The sequence below is a fragment of the Beta vulgaris genome, chromosome 4 (genome assembly GCF_026745355.1).
Source record: "Beta vulgaris subsp. vulgaris cultivar EL10 chromosome 4, EL10.2, whole genome shotgun sequence".
Classification (NCBI taxonomy): domain Eukaryota; kingdom Viridiplantae; phylum Streptophyta; class Magnoliopsida; order Caryophyllales; family Amaranthaceae; genus Beta; species Beta vulgaris.
In genome coordinates, this window is record NC_079205.1 from 736,996 (window position 1) to 752,198 (window position 15,203).

The 15,203-nt window shown below is 38.1% G+C and overlaps 1 protein-coding gene across 5 annotated transcripts; it reads left to right on the top strand.

Moving 5' to 3' along the window:
• The first annotated feature begins 457 nt into the window (after positions 1-457).
• On the top strand, positions 458-10,439 carry LOC104891874 (uncharacterized). Of its 5 annotated transcripts, XM_048642457.2 has the most exons (6): positions 458-869; positions 1,291-1,534; positions 5,225-5,492; positions 9,010-9,246; positions 9,360-9,577; positions 9,953-10,439. In XM_048642457.2, exons 3-6 carry the CDS (start codon positions 5,244-5,246, stop codon positions 10,206-10,208), a joined length of 960 nt encoding a protein of 319 aa, XP_048498414.1. In that variant the 5' UTR covers positions 458-869; positions 1,291-1,534; positions 5,225-5,243; the 3' UTR covers positions 10,209-10,439. The 5 variants fall into 5 exon arrangements, with proteins under 5 accessions (XP_048498414.1, XP_010675957.1, XP_010675956.1 ...); XM_010677655.4 differs by lacking the exon at positions 1,291-1,534 and having other exon boundaries at positions 458-864; XM_010677654.4 differs by lacking the exon at positions 1,291-1,534 and having other exon boundaries at positions 460-869.
• Positions 10,440-15,203: the final 4,764 nt, after the last annotated feature.

Here is a 15,203-nt window from a genome sequence, read left to right on the forward strand (position 1 = left end):
GGACTGCTAAATAACAAAGTCACTTAATAAATTGCGAAATAGATGGAGGAAGATTCAAGATCTGTTATGTGTTGATGTGCTTTGAAGAAATTGCAGTGATGATTGTAGAATTTGCAAAAAAAAATTGCATCAGTGATTGAAAGAGAAAGCACCGAAATTGAGAGAGAAATGAGGGAGAGAGGTGAGCGTGATAAATGGAGCTACTGATTTAATGAGCTAATTTGGGCTATAAATATGCTGATGTAGCAAATTATTGGAGCAGACGAGCAGTGATGGGTATCTATTTCGGGTGGGATTTATCCATTTAGTTGGGCCTGGGCTGGTCTAATTTTAACTTATAATTAGACCAGTCTTTCCTAATAATTAGTGAAGCATGAAACACTCCCTCACAATCCTCTATTCCTCTTAGACCTTGTCCTCTATGCCTCACCACATATACATACATAAATTATAATTTATAGATACACTAAACACATGATCATTATTCCCTAGATTATTCAAATCCAATGACTCTATGAAGTGGCTAAACAACTTAGGAAAACAATTCCTTCACCCCCACACGCATGGAAGAATTAAGAATAGTCAGTAATGTGCACAAACAAAAGCAACAACAGTAAACCCACCTACAAAACCTTGCTCATTTCTTTGATTCTCTCCTTTTTTTTTTCCACTTTTACGCGTCGCAACAATTTTCAAAAACCCCCATTTCAATTTCAACCACCATTTTCATATGCTTGTAAAAATCTTCAATTCATCGTGTACACTACTTAACCTAAAGAAGTTTTCAAATTTAGCTGAATTTCTCACCGGATTTTTCGCCGGGATTTCTGGAGCTCTACCCTAATTTTCAGCTGGGTAGTTTTGGTAAGGTATGTATGTTTTATAGTATAGAATTTGATGATTATTAACTTGAATTAGTGATGTTGTTTTATGCTGCTTAATTGATCTCTAGTTAGGAAATAAAAATGAATAACTTTAGTTTATGATGTTATTTGTTTAGCTGATGTTGTATTTTTTTTTTGATTGATTGTATATATCTTTTATTGGTATTGTGATTTGAGGTTTTTGAGTTTATGGGTAGTTACTAAATTTGATTTGTTTATGTGGGTTGGATTTTGTTTTTGATTGGGGGTTTTACTAATCAAGTGGGTAGTGTGAGAGATTTTTGTTTTCTTTTGTGAGTTTTTATGAAGATATTTATTGCCTATTTTGGTTGGAATGAGAAGTGAACATTTTGATTTGTGAAACTATCAAGACTTTGTTGGTTTTATGTGTTATGGATCACGATAGCTGGCTAAGCAAGGAAATGGGTATGGACATGATGGTATTGTGTCCCAGACATGCACTTGGCAATCGACGAAAATTCGCAGTTGGGTACTAGTGCAGTTGTTCACTTGTTGCTTTATTTGCTTGGTTGATCTGTAACAAACACTTGGCAATGAGTATCGTCAAACATCATCAGAAGTTAGACATTTTAAGCTTAAATAACTTGGTGATTGGAGTGTACCTGCTCAACTCGACTCTTATGCCTAAGGTCCAATTTACAAATTAGTTCCATTTCATTGATATTATACATCGTTGGACTAAATACTAGCTGTTATATTAGATAAATGTACTAGTAGAAACAAACTGTACTAGCTGTTAGTGGTTTGGTTTCAAGGTAGCTGAACTTTTTCGTACAAGTAGCTGACACGTCTGTTATCTATTTAAGAATCTTCAATTGTAGATTTTGTGAAAAGTTTAAGGGCGAATTGTGAAGAAAATAAACAAAGCTAACCCCCCAAAACAAGCGAACCTACCAAAAACAGCAACCATCTAACATAGAGTTTTCATACTGATGACAATATTTTGAGGCTAGTAGTGTTTTGACCACCCGTTCTAGACACTAACATCCACATGGCTGTTAAAACACTAACATCTACCTTAACGTTGTTTCTGAAAGGGATCTTAGTATCCATTAAAATTGAAGCTGGAATGGCTACAATGAGATCATTTTTCTAGAGTAAAGTGGAGAAATGTCGACATTAGGAAAAGGAGCATTCTAGAACCCAAACACGATGACACTCAGAATATGAACACTGACCAAAAACAATGAAATAGACAAACTCTAATTAGCTATAGGCACAACTCAAACTTGAGCACGAACAATATGATTGATCGCGGTTCTCTTTCCTTCCTCTTCCCTCACCCCCACTTCTATACCTTCCATTTTTGCTAACTATGTATCTAGAGGCTGACTGATTTTATAAGGAATTACACATTTTGAGGAATGGAAGTTAGACTACCTCCATCTTACTAAGATTTTTTTGATTAAATTATCCCACATAACACATTCTCTTTACCTTAAACAGAAATTTATTAACTCATACCAGATTATATTTATCCCCAAGGCCCAAACTAGCCTTTTATCAACTGTTTTTTTCCAGACCAATTGGCCTGTTACATTTATTTATCATTAAGAGTATGTGCGTAAACAGAATCTAGCAAGACCAATTACTTCTCAACTGAGTCCAATGCTCAGTGGAAATTGGAAATCCAGAGTTCCTTTGTCAGTAAAGGCCTCATTCTCGATATTTATGTCGTGTTGGAGATGCAATAAATCTGGTTTGCACCTTTTTCTTCATTGCGATGTGGCTTATTCCTTTTGACAAAGGCTGATTGGGATTCCAATTTCCACATGACTACCTTGAGCAGTGGGTATGTCCTTGTTCACTAATGGACTTCCCTTTGACAGAGGCTGATTGGCATTCCACATGAGTAGTGGTTATGTCCTTGTTCACTAGTGGACTTCCTTAAGATCTGTTGGTTTCAAGGGGGGTAAAGAAGAGAAGATGTCGATGGCTATGTTCTGGTGCCTTTGATTGGAGTGGAACTCTCGCATCTGTTGCGAGCTTCCTCACCTGATTGATTATATTTGGGGTTGGGTAGTATTCTAAGCTGCTTTGTGGGCCAAAGCGGCCAGGGCTTTTATGGATACTCTAATTACCTTACGTCAACATAGTTGGACTCACTTATAATTTGGAGTTTAGAGGATTTGTTGTCCTCTGACGTTCCTTCGTCGTTTTTAATAACAATTTATCTAAAAATAAATAGATTTGAAGTGAATCTTTCTGGTACGAATTTCAAATAAAAACTAAGACGTTCTTAGTGAGATGAAGCAAGTATGTCTTGACGAATAGTAGGTTAAGATAAGTGTTATTTACGAATAGTAGGTTAAGATAAGTGTTATAACATCTTTAAAGTGGAAGAACACTCATTTTGCGTGGCAGGAGAAGATTCTCGAGATTATCACCTTAAACTATAAAAGTGTTTGGCCCAGCACCCCTGACTCCTGAGTTACCTGTGTATACTTTTATAAAGTTGATTACAATGGTGAATAATCTATAGTAATGATAAATAATAATGATAGATGTAAACTATAATCACCCAACTTTTGGGTCAATGGAAGTATTTTACATAAATTACTAAATAGCAAAAAGGGAAAAAGGAAAAGTGTTGCATAAACACATACTACCTCCGTTTCAAATTAATAGTTACACTTTGACATTTTACACTATTCACAATTGCATTTTGACCCTCGTTTGTGATTTATACGTGAATAAAAACATAGTCATGTGGGATCTTGTTAGATTCGTATTAGTATGTATTTTATTAATATGTACTTTTTATAATTTTCACACATACAAAACTAAAGATATATGTCCTCAAAGTTCTGCATTGGCATGCGTGAAAAGTGTAAGTGTAACTATTAATTTGAAACAGAGGTAGTACATGAAAAGGGATTCAAGTATGGAAAACCATATATATCATTTGATACTCAAATTTGGAATGTCATATACCGAAGACCTCAACCTTATAAATTTATATATTATTGGACTAACCAACTATATACTCAACCCAAATAGATTTTTATATTTTTTAATCTAAAATATTGATCTCCCAGTTATATGGTATTGTGTTTTATGGAACACCTCTGGAGTTTCCCTGGTAAAAAGATTTCAAATAATCTTATTCTGTACTATATTGTATCTCTACATGTCCATCTCTCTTGTGGTATTAGTTCCTAATTTATTAGGATTACACCTCAACCTCGGTTTATAAGCTACTATTCTACACCATCTCTCTGAAATGCTACTTTGGGCTAAATACCTTGTAACCAATCATCAGTTGGACACTTAAAGAATCACATAAGACTAAAAGGGTTTCGTAGAGATGTACTTTCATGAAGTTTATAAGGACACATTAGCGTTGCATGTGTGCCTTCGTCAAAAGGGATATAAGGGTTTCCTATTATTGATACTAATAGTAAAGCGTGCTTAATGGATTCTTGATGGAGTTGTTTTTCACACAATTTGCATTCAAATTCTTTAACTTACAATTTTGAAGTCGCTTATTTATGTGAAGCAGCAGATGGTGTTTGCAATTAAGATTTAAGGGTCACCTGGAAACAGCCTCTTTGTTATTAAAAGGGTAAGGCTGCGTACATCTGAACTTCCTTACCATGCCTAGGCGTGAGCCACGTTGTGGCATTGGGGTAATGTAATGTATAGCTTAGACAATAGGCGATAATTGTCAGTTGGGTAGTGCAGCTTGTGAGTTGTGACTTAGTTTGGTTGAGCCGTAGCGAACACTTGTGGAAGCAATAATATTATCAACCAGCATGATGAATCAGAGGTACCCAGCTTAAATTTCCTGGTAGTTGCACTATACTTGTCTAAGTTGTCCCTGGTGCCCATGGCCCAATTTACTGCATATTATATCCATAATATATTTATTTGTATTAACTAGCATCGAAACCAATCGTCTTCAGATTAGAGCTTATGTATACAACTCTACATAGTATCTGTAAAAATTTAAAAAATTTATTGCAGGCCTGCGGCGAAGCCGTAATTAATAAAGACAAAGTGGAAAAAATATTGGGAGGAAAGGAAAGAGTTCTAGAGATCAAAGATTCTAAGAATATGATTGATAATCTAAAACCATGAAAAATACAGAAGTCTCCAGCTTAAGACACTAGTTCTATTTCATGAGCACCTTTAAAACTAATTGAAATGATTATGTGATCAATGTCTGAGACCAACTCTCTCTCTCTTCCCCTCCATTCTCAATCATGTTGTAAGAGGGCTGTTGAACTTTGAATAAAAAATGTGACAGGTTATGATATTCTTTATGGGTTGTCATCATGTCATGTATGCTCATAATATTGTACCGTCTTTTTGGGCAGCTCTTGAGATCTCTTGGAGATGCCAAATTCAATGGAGCTAACTAAGCATGACATAGATGTTGGGCCTGCTATGCAAGACGACAGTGAATTTGTTAGTCTGGTGACATCTGCTATTACAAAGAGGCCTGAAGCTTCAACCTTACATTCTCAGGCTGAAACAAGATCAGAATCCTTCATCTGGTGGATCAAAATCTTGATCTCCTCCATTAGTGCTGTAGCAGTTGTCCTCGTACTGTTAAAATGGGGAGTTCCTTTCCTTTTTGAGAAGGTATGTTCTGCACCATTTTCTGGAGTTTGTTCTGCACTTTCCTGTTTTGTGGTTTAAGCTGTTTCAGTGTGAAAACATTTTTAAATCAGTCTCTTGTAGAACTACAGCTACACAAATTCAACCTACCAGATGACACCAAAGAGGCATAGACTAGCCTGGCTGAATTTGGTTGGTTCAATGCAAGCAGCCTCAAGGCTATCAATCTAAAAGTTCAATTACATTTACAACTATGAGCTATCTTAATTTTTCTATGCAGTCTTTTTTCACAACAACTCCACTAAAAGATAACTAATATGGATCCCTTCGATCACAGAGTATGTGCGCGAGCTTAAGAGAATATGTAATAAGAAACGTAATATAAGTTCTAAGCTGACATATATGAAATATCTCTAAGAACAACAGTAACAAGAGAGGTGGGTAGGGTTGGTAATGACTAATTGACTAGTAGTGATTGTTAAGATAAAAACTTAGGGGCACAAACAATACACACACTCAAGTGGGAGGGAGAGACACACCAGCACACCGCATCGCCTGAGAAACCTAGAATACAAATGATTAAAGATGGTCCTTGACATGACTCATGAGAGCCTGAGATATAAGTCTTGGAGCACCACAGTTCCTGTGAAGGGTCGTATACTTTCTGAGTGCATGCCAGGGCGACCTGTTCTTCTTTTGCAATCCTTTGTGTAATATAACTCTAAAGTACCTGGAAATGAGAGGTAAAAGAACTGAGTGACAACCCCAAATCATCAGGAAAAAGGGGAAGAGGAGAAATAAGAAGCAGTTTAAGGCTAAACTGTTGTTGAGTATTCTCCTTGCCTACCAATAATAAAAAGCAACCAAAATACTTGTCATCTAGGTTTTTAAGAAGTTATAACGTTATTCATACTTTATCCATTATTTCCTGTTATGCAGCAGAGCACCATATGGCACGGTCTGTTTTTCTGAGCTCCCTAAATGCCTATTTATTCATATCTTCTCCAGTTGTATCCCAAATTCCGAATACAAATTTACAATATATCTGTTCTAAGCATCAAAGTAGTTCTTTCTGTATTTGTCCTGAAACAGTGAACTTTTGTTCAGAAAACATGATAATTTGTGATGAATTGACATATTGTAGAAATCAATTTGTAATAGACTGAAATCTGGAGTAGAAACTAAGGCAAGTGGATGAAGATTTGGATGGATGATCTGGAAATAGTTGTGATTGTAAGAAGATGAATATGGATAAGAAGAGAAATGAGTTAATTGTAATATTGATGCAATTAGATCATGAACAATGGTGTTTACAGTCCCAAGACATTCGAGTGGCTGGACACTCCCAACCTAAGCAACTAAAACCAAAGTTAACTCAATAATTTTGTGATTATCCTTCTATCCCTCCTCTCCTCACTTTATAGCAGATTTTCATACTCTTTCCTCTAACTTAATTGCTTCCTTATTCCTCAAGCTACTACTAAGTAATTAACTAATTATGCAATACCAAGAGTAGCCCTCTCCTTAGCCCGATTCATAACAAAATATGCTTATAATAAGTATCTAAAGTTCACCTTTGGGAAACAAAGAGGACACCTAGTTTCGTTTCTCAACTTTAATTGGAAGTGATGTCTAGTTAGATCGAATGCGGACCTTGAAACTCAGAACTCTCATATAATAATATGATCAGCTTTTATGAAAGAAGCTTCGCGTGACAATACAAGTCACCATTCTTATATCCAAGGGTTTAGCAAAAGAATCAAATACTATTTTCCTCTTTTACTGACCTGTTTTACAATCTGAGGCTCTGAGCACTCATAATGGAATAGCCCTAATTGGGTGTATCGATTGCATTTGCTTGGCAGAATATCCACACGGGGGTACTTTTAAAAGGAATACTTTTGTATGTCAAGGGACTTAGACTCTTAGAGTTAAGAGATTGTCGTGCTAGATGATGCCAGTGATAATTTGTATTGGTCATTGGACTCCTTGTAGGTTCATTATTGAGTCCGAGTGCTGTTGTTTGCCTTATTACGCTAGCAGTTGCCAATAAGTTAATATCCGTAAGTAGTTGAATGGACAATGTTTTGTCCTTTAATTGTTGCTGTAAATGAGCGAAGTGACTCTTTAAGCGAACAAATCTGATTCGAGCTTGGTAAAAGCTGCTTTTTGTTTGTCATTTAGCATGGACACGGATACAAAAAGTAGACTTTGGCAAAACAGACTTAGATATATTGGACCTGGAAGGATTAACCCGATTTGGACCTGATCCTCGACATAACCTGAATCAAACCAAACCCGAGTTGAATTAGTTTGACTAATAATGATTGTATATTGCTAACATATGTTTAATCAACCTGACTTGAAACTGAACAATTAGACCTGTCTGCCATGTCTAGCAACGTGGTCACCAGACATGAAAACACGTGATTTTGGGAATCAGATCAAGACATGGTATGGAGGACATATTAGCAGATATTTTTTTTATAGTCAAGGAATTAACACCCTTGTCGATGAACAACTAACTATGTTCGTGGATACTAGCTCGATTAAAGCTTGTTCATTAAAAAAGATTGTGTAGAGCTTGTTCATTACTCATGTATAACTGCCCAAAAGAAATCCTATCAAAAATTATAGTATTAAGCTTTTGATTTTGTTAAATAAGTTTAGCCTAATGAAAGCTTGTTTATGAGCCTGGTTCCATTAACAAATGAAGCAAATACCAACCAGCTTCAACAAACTAATTCTGAATGAGCCAAGTATTACATTTTTTAGCGCAACTGAAACCTTGAGATTGAACTTGATTACTTGATTATCTTGAATGAGCTTAAATATTAGACCCCTAAGTGTCATCTGCCAAATAATAGTGTTGTCTAACTTGCATCATACCATGCCATCAGAATGAGACAGAGGCCTAGATGTATGTGACCTTGGCTTTTTGATTGCGGAGAAGATGTTTATGTTAGATCCTTGACGAGTATTGGAGACTAGCTCCCGATGTTCCAGTCGATGGAAAGCTTAGTGATACATCCGAATTAGTTCCTTATATAATCAAATAGCTGATTTTTCCTTTTCTCATGAAATTTACTGCATGCCAAACCCGGATAATAGAAAGTATTGATATTAAAGTCTTCTGAACTGATGACTCTTTAATTTTTTGAGGGACTCCTAGAATGTTTTATTTGGTTGACTGCCACTAGATATTTTTATGCGTACTTCAAACACAAGGGAATTTTTTCAATAGTAGCCTTACCATATGCGAAAACTTCTGTCGGAAGGCATGAATATTATGCTATACTTATGTCACTATGATTTATGAAAGTTCCAACAAAATCTAGCTATGGTGTGAGAACTTATAAATCAATCTGGGGGTCCATGTTATTGTCCCAAAAGTCAAGAGATGGGCCTGTGCTTATAGTTGCATTGTTCTCCGTATTTCCAATCTATAAGCCATTCTGCACGGAATGCCTTCGCTGTACTACTTTTTGCAATATACAAGCAGGAAATTTTTGCCTCAAAGTTTTTGGTACTTTCTCTGCAGGTTCTTGTTCCAATGATGCAATGGGAAGCCACTGCCTTTGGCCGTCCGGTTCTTGCTGTGGTCCTTGTTACTTCCCTAGCAATCTTCCCTGTATTTCTGATTCCTTCTGGCCCATCCATGTGGCTTGCAGGCATGATCTTTGGTTATGGTCTTGGTTTTGTGATAATCATGGTTGGAACTACTATTGGAATGATTCTTCCCTATTTACTTGGATTGCTCTTCCGGGATAGAATCCATGTAAGAAATATGTTCCCTGCTTACATTTGATTTATTGATTATCTAATGTTGATTTTAATTTAACTTTCTTGTCTAATTAAGTCCACAATGTTTATGTTTTTGTACCTTGTTAGCAATGGTTGCAAAGATGGCCGGATAAGGCTGCTATGCTTAGGCTTGCTGCCGAAGGTAGCTGGTTTCATCAGTTCCGTGTGGTGGCACTCTTTAGGGTTTCACCATTTCCCTATACTATCTTCAACTACGCAGTTGTGGTGACAAGTATGACGTTTTGGCCTTATCTATGGGGATCAATTGCAGGGATGGTGCCAGAAGCTTTTCTTTACATCTACACGTAAGTTCACAGAAACTTCCACTCTGTTCTAATGCAAGGGTCTGTGGATGTCGATTCCATTGCCAATGAGGTCATCTTTATCTTAGAAGGGATTTTTAATGCTTCCCCCAATCACGTATAAAAGTATTACTGAATTGACCTTTTGCATTCTTCAAAACAATTACTTCATTTGTCTACCCCATTCTATTTTCTGCAGTTATACATTAGAGAAACTATACTCTTATAAAAGTTCTTTTAAATCTATCAGTGATAGTTTCACATTATCAATCGTTATTTTTAGTAACAAATATATGGTCAAAGATATCTGTTTTTGGCAATTCAATAGTTAAATGAGTTGGTATCTCGAATATTGACGCTGATAGCATTCATTTGCAGTGGGAGACTGATAAGGACGTTTGCAGATGTCAAGTATGGGAATCATCATCTAACATGGGTGGAGATTGTGTACAATGTTATTTCATTCATCGTGGCAATAATTACCATTGTTGCGTTTACTGTATATGCCAAGAGAGCCTTCGAAGAACTTAAGAGGGCAGAAGCTAAGGAGGATCGAGAAGAAGAAACCTCTGTTACCCGGATACAGATGGAGACGCTTTCCCTCGAGAGACCACCCAGATACATGGTGGTCTGATTAACTTTAACCTGATTTAGGTTTAGTGCTGTAAATAAGTTGTTGCTGTTCCTAGGTGGTATCATTTAGGTTACCTAATTGGAGTAGAAAAGGTTTGTACATCATCATATTCATAGGATTTTATGATCATATATCCTTGCTTGCTTCCACCCTCTTGGCCTCCTTGTTCAGATGAAAACCTGGAAGTTTTTTGCTTTTCCATACATAATAATTTGATCATTTTTTTCACCATATACCCTGATAATTTTTTTTTGCACCGTATACTCTTTCAAGTTTTCAAATTCATCATATATCCTTTGATCATATGCCAAATATGCAACTGAAGTTAAACTTCAAAGCTGTTACACCAGGTGGAAGAAAGAAAAGCAAAATCTTATCAATTTGCTGCTTGGTCTTATTGTTTGGGTATCATCATCTGAAACTACAAACTAATAGAAGCAGAAATGTGTTATTGGATGATATTAGAAAAAAGAAGCAAAAATTAACACATTATGCCGTCTACATTATGTAAAAGTTCCTGGGTCTGCTATTGTTTGATTATTTGCTCTAGTTTTTATGTCACTAGGAAAAGTATTTGAGCAATTTATTTTTGAAAATTTGACAACAACAAAATAGTAAAAGAGACAATATTTGCTCTAGTTTAAAATGTAAATGCTCACATATTGAAAAATTGATTAATGAACATACAAATATAGAATAGCAAGTCTGAACAACGAATTTTCCAAGATAATTAAATATGTACGAGCTAGGCCATCCCTTAATATTAATGAGGGGACTTGGGTAATATTTATGTTGTACGGCACCTTTTAGTTTTTATGTTATAATCGAATCTTTTTTTATGTTAACACAATTACTTCTAAACTTACATTTTTAATGTCCAACTACATCATATGTCATTAATTTTTTTTAATCTAACTTATACAAACTTTTAACTTTTGGAGAAAATTTTTGCAGTTCAGATTATTATTTTGGTCTTTACTCTTATGAACCAACCAAAGACCTATGATTTGATACAGAAGAAATTGGCCAAGTATTGTGCATAATAAAATTACTCTTAAATCTAGATCTATACAAATATATTAAAAGACGTGTGTGATAATGTATACGCGCCACATGTCACCTCTGTTACTCCACTATAATTGTCCAATGTGTACATAAGTCATGTCAATTAATAAAAGTAAAATTAGCTTGTAACAAGATTTGAACCCGTGACCTCTTGCTATTATAACATCAGACAAATGGGGTGTACACCTAGGGACATGGGAGGTCATTGGAAAGGAGCCATGTGGCTTGGAATGAATATGTCGATGCCTTTACGTTCATTTCGAGGCAATTTTGGGTTTCTCAAGAAATGAACAAATGGGGGTGTTCAATGGCTTTTTGAGGCAACACAATTGCGCCAAGCACCCGCGCGACGTTACAAGTCACGTCGGCACTCCTAGTAATGTTTCGGAAGATAATATGCCCAGTCCCGGAGAAGTCAAATAATGTCTTAAAAACAACCAAAATTGAAGGTTATAATACACGCTTTCAGACTTTACCGGGGACTGAGCTCCAAACGCCACAAGATGACTCCTAGGGGCCTGGAAGGTCATTGGAAAGGAGTCATGTGGCTTGGAACGAATATGTGGATGCATTTACGTTCATTTCGAGGCAGTTTTAGGTTTCACGAGAAATGAACAAATGGGGTGGTTAAAGGCTTTTCGAGGCAACACTAATGGTGCCAAACACCCGTGCAATGTTACAACTCACTTCGGCTTTCCAAGGAACGTTTCGGGAGAAAATATGGCCAGGCCCGGAGAAGCCCAAAAATGTCCCAGAAACAACCAAAATTGAAGGTTACAATACACGCTTTCGGACTTTCCCAGTGTTCGAGCTCCGAATGCCATGGGATGCCTCCTAGGGACATGGGAGGTCATTGGAAAAGAGTCATGTGGCATGGAACGAATATGTGGATGCCTTTACGTTCATTTCGAGGTAATTTTGGGTTTCCCGAGAAATGAACAAATGGGGTGTTTAGAGTCTTTTTGAGGCAATGGAAATTGTGCCAAGCACTCGAGCAATGTTACAAGTCAAGTCGGCAATCCTTGGAATGTTTCGGCACAAAATATGACCAAGCCAAGAGACGTCAAAAAATGACCCAAAAACAGCCAAAATTGAAGGTTATAATACACGCTTTCGGACTTTCCCAGGGTCCGAGCTCCGAATGCCACGGGATGCCTCCTAGGGACATGGGAGAGAATTGGAAACGAGTCATGTGGCTTGGAACAAATATGTGGATGCCTTTACGTTCATTTCGAGGCAATTTTGGGTTTCACGAGAAATGAACAAATGTGGTGTTCAAAGGCTTTTCGAGGTAACACAAATGGTGCCAAGCACCCGCACGACGTTACAAGTCACGTCGGCACTCGAAGTATTGTTTCGGGAGAAAATATGACCAGTCCCGGAGAAGTAAAAAATTGTCTCAAAAACAGCCAAAATTGAAGGTTATAATACACACTTTCATACATTTCCCTGGCCCGAATTATGGACGACAAGCAGTGCCTTCTAAGGACATAGAATGTCATTGGATAAGAGTCAAGTGGCTTGGAAAAAATTTATGGATGCATTTACGTTCATTTTGAGGTAATTATGGGTTTCACGAGAAATGAACAAATGTGGTGTTCAGAGGTTTTTCGAGGCAAGGCAAATGGTTCCATGTACCCGCGCAACGTTACAACTCACGTCACCTTTTCTACGAACATTTCGAGAGAAAATATGAACGAACCGAAAAAGTCCAAGTGTCCCAAAAACAGCCAAAAGTGAAGGTTATAATACAAGCTTTCGGACTTTCTCGGGGCCCGATCTCCGGACGACATGGGGTGCTTTCTAGGGACATGGGAGGTCAGTGGAAAGGAGTCATGTGGCATGAAACGAATATATGGATGCCTTTACGTTCATTTCGAGGCAGTTTTGGGTGTCACGAGAAATGAACAAATGCGGTGTTTAAAGGTTTTTCGAGGCAATGCAAATTGTGCCAAGCACCCACGCAACATTACAAGTCACGTCGGTAGTCCTACAAATGTTTCGAGAGAAAATATGACCAGCCCAGAGAAGTCAAAAAATGTTCCAAAAACAGCAAAAATTGAAGGTCATAATACACGGTTTCGGACATTCTCGGGGGCCCGAGCTCCGGATCCGAATGCCACGGGACGACTCCTAGGGGCTTGGGAGGTCATTGGAAAGGAGTCATGTGTGGCTTGGAATGAATATGTGAATGTCTTTACGTTCATTTCGAGGCAATTTTGGATTTCACGAGAAATGAACAAATGTGGTGCTCAAAGACTTTTCGAGGCAAGGAAAATGGTGCCAAGTACCCACGCTTTACAAGTCACATCGCCTAACCTAGGAATGTTTCGGGAGAAAATATGAACACGCTTGAAAAAGGCCAAAAATGTCCCAAAAATAGCCAAAATTGAAGGTTATAACACAGGCTTTCGGACTTTCCCGAGGCCCGCTCGCCGAACACCACATGATGCATGCCTCCTAAGGATATGGGAGGTCATTGGAAAGAAATCATGTGGCTTGCAACGAATACATGGATGCATTTATGTTCATTTCGGGACAATTTTGGGTTTCACGAAAAATGAACAAATGGGGTGTTTAAAGGCTTTTTAAGGCAACACATATGGTGCCAAGCACCCGCGTAACAACGTTACTAGTCTCGTCGGATTTTGTAGGAATGCTTCGGAAGATAATATGACCAGGCCGGTGAAGTCCAAACATGTCCCAAAAACAGCCAAAATTGAAGGTTATAGTACACGTTTTTGGACTTTCGTGGGGTCCGAGCTACGGACTCTATGGGAGGTCATTGGAAATGAGTTATGTGGCTTGGAACGAATATGTGGAGCCTTTACGTTTTTTTCGAGGCAATTTTGGATTTCACGAGAAATGAACAAATGGGGTGTCAGAGGCTTTTCGAGGCAATGCAAATTGTGCCAAGCACCCGTGCAACGTTACAACTTACAAGTCACATTGACAATCCTATGAATGTTTCGAGAGAAAATATGACAAGGCCCGGAGAAGTAAAAAATTTCCCAAAAAACAGCCAAAATTGAAAGTTATAATACACGCTTTCGGACTTTCCGGGGGTCCGAGCTTCGAACGCCACGGGATGCCTTCTAAGGACATGGTCACATGGGAGGTCATTGGAAAGGAGTCATGTGGCTTGGAATAAATATATGGATATCTTTTCGTTTATTGCGAGGTAATTTTGGGTTTCAGGAGAAAGGAATAAATGGGGTATTCAGAGGCTTTTCGAGGCAACACAAATGGTGCCAAGCACCCGCACAACTTCACAAGTCACTTCGACTTTCCTCGAAATATTTCGGGAGAAAATATGACCAGGCTCGGAGAAGTAAAAAATGTCACAAAAAGCAGCCAAAATTGAAGGTTATAAGTAGTAAAAACTAAGGGGGAGTTTGGTTGTAAAGGGGTAAAGGGAATGGAATCAAGAAAGGGGTAGATGGAGAAAGGAAACCAAAACCCTTAGATTTAATGTGCTGTTTGGTTAGTACATTGTCTTTCCTCTTTCTTCTTCTTGCTTCCACCATAACACCACCATATCCCCCCTCTCTTGATATCCCCCGCCACCTCTCCCACACCCTAGTGCCGCCGCTACCCCTCTCCACCCCAGTTCCACTGCCGCTGCCCCTCCCCTTGCGGTTACGACGTCTCCATCCCCTCCCCTTGTTGCTGCAACCCCGTCAATTCCACCTTAGCCCTTTGCCGACGCGACGTTTCCCCTCCCTTTGCCGCTGCGAAGTTCCCTCTCCCCTTGCCGTCACATCCTCCCCCTCCCCTTCTAGTCGCTGCATCTTTTCTCTCCCCTCCCTTTCTCTCAATTCTTCCATTTTTTCTAGGGTTTGTGGGTGGGTGGTTTTCACGTGTGTGGGTAGCTTGGTACAATTTCTGGTGCCGGTTGGGTGGCTTGGTTGGGCGGTTATGGTGCCGGTT

Excerpts from the sequence above, each read along its gene's own strand:
- LOC104891874 (XM_048642457.2), top strand. The coding sequence starts at position 5,244 with ATGCCAAATTCAATGGAGCTAACTAAGCATGACATAGATGTTGGGCCT. Across the intron at positions 5,493-9,009 it reads TTCCTTTCCTTTTTGAGAAG|GTTCTTGTTCCAATGATGCA; the intron begins GTATGTTCTGCA and ends CTTTCTCTGCAG. Across the intron at positions 9,578-9,952 it reads GCTTTTCTTTACATCTACAC|TGGGAGACTGATAAGGACGT; the intron begins GTAAGTTCACAG and ends ATTCATTTGCAG.